Genomic DNA, 8,110 nt, shown 5'->3' on the forward strand with positions numbered 1-8,110 from the left:
TTTTTTTAAAGATTTTATTTATTTATTTGAGACAGAGAGAATGAGAGAGACAGAGAGCACATGACAGGGGGAAGGGTCAGAGGGAGAAGCAGGCTCCCTGCCGAGCAGGGAGCCCGATGCGGGACTCGATCCCGGGACTCCAGGATCATGACCTGAGCCGAAGGCAGTCGCTTAACCAACTGAGCCACCCAGGCGCCCGTGGAGTTTGGGAAATTATTATGTTTGTGGTACAGGGAGGTAATGGACCAGTAAATATTGTCTTCTTCCTTTCTATGTACATTTAAGTGTGCGTATTCATGGGCATACAGAAACATACTTAGATACATATGCATTCTGAGAAAAGAGATAAACAACCAAAATCCAAGTGTTTCAAATTATCTCCTTTCAGTTTAGTGGCCTTGGTGGACTGCTGATAATCTGAATAAATGTTATGGAGTAATAGCATGATCTAGTGGATTAAGAACCAGAGTCAAATAGATCTAGGTTCTAATCCTAGCTCTACCATTTGCCAGCTATCTGATCCTGGACTTCTTGAACTTATTTTCTCATCTGTAAGGTGGGGGTAATAGTATCAGCTCTTTTTCCACATAGGGTTATTATAAACATGAAATGAAATTATGGAAAAATGGAAAATATAAACTTTTTAATTTTGTTATCACATGTGTACAAATTACCATATTCTGATTTGTAGTCACATTTGAATCTCCCCCCCCCAAGGATAGACTCACACGCAAACTAATTCTAGCAGTTTTATTTTCCCTCAATGGCATTTCAAACTCTTTGAGGGGAGGAACATATTTTAGGCTTTTCTGTATTCCCCTTATGCTTTAGCCTGTACAGCACTCTGAACATGAACAGGAACTAAATATATATTTTTTACTTGAACCTGAATTTATTCTAAAAGCTCAAATATAGCTTTCAATATGTAGCATAATTTAAAAGTAGCATTCAAGCCCACATAGTCCAGAACTTCTTTAAAATAATTTAAATACACAGTGAAAGTTCTATACCCAATGGCCTCACGTACATATTTTTTAATGTGGATTTTTTTCTATAAATCTGGGAATGAATAACAAGGCATATTTTCAGTTATTAGTGACAATGACTGTAGGTTTAAGTGGAAGCACAATGACAGAAGACCAGCTTTGGAACTGAAATGCCTTGAAAAGACTTTGACTTAGAGATTTTTTTAAAGGATCATCATCTTCTCAGAACACTAAGGCAATATAATAAAAAAAAATACCACTAAGGCACAATTTTAAAATGTAAGTGAGAGTAACTTTTAAAAAATTTGGGTGCTAGAACACAGGCATAGTGGAGAAATTTGAATTTAATAAAATCTCCTGTGAGAAATAACTATCTAAATACTTGGCTCTGACATCCGAAGCCTCCATATAACTTCATAAAAGAAACAAAACTTTTTAAATACAAAACTTGAAAGTACTTACTTCCACTTGGAATCAGGTCCCTTTCCGGGATGAAGAGTTTATATCCATAGTGTTTTTCCAGAACATCTGGCAGTATTTCAAGAGCAAACTGCTCTTCTTCAGGATTGTCACAGTCTAAGGTATCTTGGTCCACTTTTGTGTAAGACAGATAGGCATCATATTCTTTGTTGTCTTAAATATAAAGAACAACAAGTGGGTTTTATGTATTAGTAGGTTCTCTTTAACTACTAAATTTCTATAACCACTAACAGGCTGAACTAAGCACTATAATTAGTGACTGTCATTAACAATTAGAAAAAAAATAAACCACATGCCATGTTATAAGAAATCTAGTACATTTCCACATAACCTAGTCATATGATATGAGCTTAAACTGTATGGTAACGGGAAACCTATAGTCAAGACAGAATAAGAGAGAGAATTATTATTTTGACTTTTGGTGACTATACATATTTGTGATGTTCAGTGATGTGTGAATGATTAGCTCAGTGTGTTTGAATGCAGGACTAAATAGACCAAAGTCATGGATTTGAACTTTTTCTGTGCCAGTTGGCTTGGCTCTGTTACTTGGTCACAGACTATACCTCGTTTGCACAAATATGTGCAAGAGATCCAAGAGGGGCTGGGCCCTAGAGTGTGGAAGATCAAAATAATCCAGCCTCACTCCTGGAGACACTACTCACAACACATGCCATATTTCCAGTTGGTTAGTATCGTCATCTTCATATACAAAAAGTAGTTCATTACTAAATATTAGAGACAGCAGCTGGGTTTTATACAAGTGCATTGTGTCTGTTATTCTCATTCAATCCATGGCCAACTAATTTGACACAAGCTTCCAAAAGAAGCCTTTGTTTCGAAATATACATCCTTCCATTATTGCTAAATTAGGTTTTCCCTTCACACATTTAGTCAGGGAGTTAACTGTGCTTTGAGAAAGTATTTTTTTTCCTCCTCTGCTGTACTGGCTCAGAGCCAGTCTCTCCAAAGAGAAAATGTAAAATGTTTATATATTTTTCCCTAAAAATTATTAATGAATACAGCTACTCAATCTATCAGTCCCCATTGGTTTTAGAAAGGCCACATTGGAAAAGTTATAGTGGTTTTCAAAATTCCCTTATTTATAGAAAATTATTTTTAAAAGTTAATGTAGTGAGCATAGACTTAAGTGAAACTGTTAATATTTAGTAAACCTTGTTACTTGCAAATAATAATTTTAAAAGGCAAATATTTCAGGATTTGTTTCTAAACCTCAATATTTTCCATTAAAGCAGACATGATTAGAATTTCGCTAAAACCTGACCAAAAGGTAATTTACAGATGAAGCACTCATCTATACCATTAATGATTTAGTTCTACCTACTAAAGGAGAAATAAATGATAGGCATATGAAGAGATATAAATACCTTAGGGTAGAAGTACGTGGGACCCCCTGACTATCTAGAGATATCTGAGGCAGGATTATATTGTTCTAATTCTAGTAAGATTCCAGTCTTCACCACCCCCACATGAAAGGAACTCTGGCTATTTATGTTATGATGGTGCCTGAAGCCAAGAGGTTTTTCTTTAGCATGTCCTCTGGCTGGAAAAGGCTTCCGTAAACCTTGGATGGGTTACTTGATTGCCAAGAAGCAGATGCACATGAAGGACTGCCCTGGATAGTTGAGATCATTTGGCTTATAAATGGGGCACATTCCACTCTTATGCATAAAACACCACTTGGAAGTGAGAATATTCATAAGCAATGCTAATGTAAGAACCTCCTGGTAATCTTAGCACCTCTGCCCCTGTTCCAATCAAACTCAGGATGCACCTGCAAGCCCTTGACTTTCTCCAGCTATAATTACTCACCTGGGACTTAGAGCTGCCGATGATACACAGCTGGAAGAATAAAATAGGCCAAAGGACAAAAAGATCCATTCCTATGAACAGAATGTATTTCATTGTTCTTAATGGATGGTGCTGCTGCCTCAAATTCCGCAATGTCAGACTAGACCCTTGTTTCCTCTGACTTTGATAACTTTTCTACCTCGCAACCTCCCTAAATTCAACTACTTATTAATTTATTCTACAATGATTTGTTGAGCATCTACTATGAGCTAGCCATCTGCAATGACTACCTCTTTCACTCATCTGACCAGGCCTTTATACTTTTGCCTCCATTGCTTATCCTGACTAAGACTATTTGCCCTCCAACCATGCCTAAACTCACATATTCCTGGTCCTTACTTGCTTCATCTATACCCTAATATATGTGATGCTACAGACTTTCTTCTAGAAAGATACTGCTATATTTGCATATCCCAAATCAAGTTATAATAAATAATATGGATGCCTTTGATATGTGTTAACACCTAACACGTCTGGATAATAAATTTTACCTAACATTCTAGAAGCACATCATTGTTTTGGAAAAGGGTTGCTTCTGATTTTAGTCATGTCCCTTTAAAATGAACTAAAGATAAAGAGCTTATAGTGTCTGGACAGAACAGGAAGAGCGCTCTCAAAGCCACCATGTCAGATGTCCCAGAAGCTCTAGGATGCCAGCTAGTGAGCAAGCAGTGATGCAGATGCCATAGTTTTAAAAATGCACTTCAGCCTTATATAGACAGCCAAGAAAACCTCATGAATGGCCACAGCTGCTGCTCACAGACAGGAGCAAGATGGAAGAGTAAAATCAACAACATGATGCAAATAAGGTTACAACAAAGCCTGAAAATTGTTTTAAAACCAAAAGGCAATGCAGCAACACCACTTTGCTAGGCAAGGCTAATGAGCCCTCCTCTGTGTTAAATCATGCTGACTAAGCTCATCTAAGGAACCAGAAAATAGAGGACAATGCAGATGGCAGAGAATCGTAAGTAAGTGGGCTTGCACAGCAATTGCCATAGGTATGCTGTTCCCAATGAAGAAAGAAGTTATGAGGAAGGGAACCAAACTATGGAAGAATATTCCTGCTGTCACACCTGTCCTTCCCGGTTTTTAAAGCTCATTTTAACCCTGTTCACCACCAGGAAGCCTTTCCTGTTTACAACCCAGTTCTTCTAGGGCTATGCTAAACACAGTGCTAAGTCCTTAGCTTCTAAAGTGCAGACTGTGTAACAGTGTTGATTTTATATCCCTAGTGCCTACTATAGTATGTGTGTGTGTGTTGATCCAGATGAGGAATATAAGTAAATATATCATACATAATGCCTGCCACATAGTAGACACTTAATAAATATTTAATGACTGAACAACGCAAAGGTCAAATAAATGAAGCAATCATGGTTTGGTGGATTAAAATGAAATGAATTTTATAAAAAATGGCTAAGAAGTCAAAGTCTGTTGGATTGATTTTATTTTATAAAAATAAGGCATTTTTATAAGAACTTTCAGAAAATGCTACTATAGATATGAATCAAAAAGAAAACATGAACAAAAAGTATAAGGATAAAACTAAGTTGTGTCCATGAGATGCCAAAGTATTTAAACAAAGAAATGAAAATTCGGAAGTTATTTAGCTGGTATTTGGCATCATGAAACTGAGTATTTCTAAAAGAGCTTTAATATTCATTTATTCATCCTCACCACATACCTGCTGACTTTTTAGTTTCCATTCAGCTAGTAGGGGTTATGTATTTAAGGTCTAAGTTTCCATGTAGGAATAAAAAAAATATTTGAATTCTCCTTCCTAATGAAAACCCTTGAAGTCCCTTCCTTCCACATTACATTTTCTCCCTAAAACAATTGGTTTGGAATCAATACATACAATTCTCTAATAAAAATGCTCTAGATTATTTGTCATCTTTGACCACATGGACCACCTTGGAGATGTAGAAGCAAAGTGGAATATTTTATTCCTGAAATGTCCTGTGATGCTAGCATGAATTTAATCTTACAAATATGTACTACAATTGATCAGTTAATCTGGATTATTTGGTATGGGTGATGAATGTAATTAATTACTGCAGATTAACTTGATAAATTGTATCATCACTTACAGAGAGTATTGACAAATTGCTTATATTCATGACTCAAAACAAATTAATCACAGGAGCCTTCCTTTCATGGTCTTTCATTTAGACAATGCATCTTACATTCCCAGTTGGATAATTTAGCCACTTGTTGGCACCTGGGAATCAGTGACTTTTTCCTCAGTAGCACATTTCATCTAGTTATTTTACATGTGCAGGTAAGAAGTCATATTTTTCTATATTAATTCCTGTATATAGAAACTGATTGACCACACTTTCATATATATTGTTGGAGCACATCATTATGGTTAGAACAGGCTTTAATCTCTCATTTTGAAACTATGTCTGAATAAGGGTCTGTAGTACTTTTAAATGGGATGCTATAATAATTAGGTAAATATACTGCTTTGATAAAGAGCATGCACATGTACTCATCAAACAGCATTTCTCTAATTGACTATGAAAACGTAAAAGTCAATTAAAATCCACTCATATCATTATTTACATAATAGAAAACATAGGACCAATATCGAAGATTCCTCAAAAATTGTTTTGCAGTCACCACTCTGCCCTTCTTCTACCACTATAAAAATAAACAAAATCATGAATCCTTCTCCTTTGAGGTAAGACCATGATCTTAGAAAAACAAAAGCTCTAACCTTCATTATTTCAATATAATGAAAAGTAGAATCCAAATCTGACTTTTTAATGACTTACAAATGGACTTCTTTTTAATCTTGGTTTACCTAAAGGCATTCCACACATATATTTCCAAGACTTACAGTAGTTTGTGGGTGACAACTTTATGCATATCGAGTTACATGTCATGATTTCTTATTGGTATTGATTTGATATATGGTAATTTATTCTCTTGAAAAATTAAATCATTTTAGAATGTTCAAAGAAACAAGGCTCAATTCAATGCTTTATTGATATTTCATTCAAAAGATTTCCAAGGGCCCTAGATGGCAAACATAAGAACATTATAAACTACATTCTGAATTTCTATCCTTTAAAGTCATTTCTGAGACTGGTTCTACAATCATCCAAAATATGTGGATCCATATTGTGAGTTTGAAAAAGAGAATCTTCATAGCTTTTAATCAGTTTCCTAAATGATTTATTTTTTCAATGCCAGGAATAGCTGAAAATGATCTGTACCAAACAATGAATCATGGAACACTACATCAAAAACTAATGATGCATGGTGATTAACATAACATAATAAAAAAATTAAAAAAAATGATCTGTACCTAAATTTGAATTTTCTGGAGGAAAATAATGGAATTGATTCTTAATTTATTTCTTAGTAAGGGGAGGGTTTTGACAGCAATTGTTTTAGTTCCTGATCAAGTCATGTCTCCTTGTTAAACTGTTTATTTATAAATAATGTTAAACATTACAAAAATAAAATAGTTTCCAAGAACATCCATATATCCTTTACCCAGATTCTCCTATTGTTAATATTTTCTCCCCTTTGTTCTCTTTCTTGATAAATGCATAATTTTTTCCTGAACTTTTTGAGGGGTAACTTGCTTTAGTCATAGCCCTGTAACTCTAAATATGTCATCATGTATCTCCTAAGAATAGGGATATTCTCCTACATAATCACAAATTCATGCCTTTTAATTGAATTTGAATAGGAGACAGCTTACCATTGGTAGTTTCATCACTTCCAAAATGCTGTCGGTAGAAAAGCATCAACTCAATATTGTAGCATTTGTAGATGACCACAAGGAGTACAAGGAGGAGGAAGATTGCTCCCAGGCCTCCTGCAAGTTCAATTTTGTAGATTAAATCTGGAACCAACAGAATAAACAGGAAAGGGTAATTAAATCAGCAACACTTGGGATCTTTCCATATTTCTAGTCTGTAAGATGCACAGCCCTTTCTGCTTTTCTTTCCAAAAGATTCTTGCTTAATGCAGTAAGTAGCTTTGTTCTCGACACATTTGTGTAAATCAAATTTTCATAAAATTAACTCTTTTCTAAAGATTTGAATACTTTTACTGTTAAAAGTGATGTCTATTTGAAAAGGAATAGTCACTCCCAATTTGTTTTGAACACATCTAGATCTTACATATATACTTTTATTTTATTGTATCTCAGGGAACTGTTAGAACTGTCTTTTTCTGGGTCTAGGGCCAATATTTTGTTGTTTCTGTTAAATTATCTTATTGACTTAGTAAGATTACCATCTAGTACTTCTCAGGCCACAGGCCCTATTCTTCTACATGAGAACAGCATCATAAAATTATTCTCAGAATCAAATAAAATATAAAATTGAATGAGCTTCAAGATTTAACTGTTTCATTTAACCCTAGGAAAATAATCCAATAGAAGGTAACCTGGGAAAATTAGCTTATCCATTTTCCCTACTTATTTGAATAAATGACTATTATACGTATATAATATAATATGCCCAGTGGGGCTAAAATTGAATGAGAAACCCAGGCTAATAACTTGGGCTATTCAGCCAACACTAGGCTACCTGATAGTAGCCCTAAGCTGCTCCAGTGGGGCACCGCTAGAACTCTAATAGCTGGAACAATTAAATCAACACATAATGGAAGGAGACATAATGTATCCCAGGCTCAGAGAATGTGACTTACTTGTAGTTTAATTAGTGATATTAACAAATCTAAGGGGTATCATCAAAAAATGGGGATAGTACCATGGAATTTAGAGAAATGGGAAGTCAGAAGAG

General features: G+C 35.0%; 1 protein-coding gene across 1 annotated transcript in view; it reads right to left on the minus strand.

Annotated features, from left to right (window-relative positions):
* LOC102730018 (X-linked interleukin-1 receptor accessory protein-like 2) overlaps positions 1-7,276 on the minus strand; it is a 22,925-nt gene extending 15,649 nt beyond the window's left edge. The window contains exons 1-2 of the mRNA XM_081808480.1: positions 7,060-7,276; positions 1,449-1,619 (exon numbers count right to left, since the gene is read on the minus strand). Of these exons, the coding sequence (XP_081664606.1) occupies positions 1,449-1,619; positions 7,060-7,105 (217 nt within the window). The 5' untranslated portion in view covers positions 7,106-7,276. The remainder of the gene's footprint in view (positions 1-1,448; positions 1,620-7,059) is intronic.
* Positions 7,277-8,110: the final 834 nt, after the last annotated feature.

The sequence above is a fragment of the Leptonychotes weddellii genome, chromosome X, assembly GCF_054177405.1.
Source record: "Leptonychotes weddellii isolate Sample4059 chromosome X, ASM5417740v2, whole genome shotgun sequence".
NCBI lineage: Eukaryota > Metazoa > Chordata > Mammalia > Carnivora > Phocidae > Leptonychotes > Leptonychotes weddellii.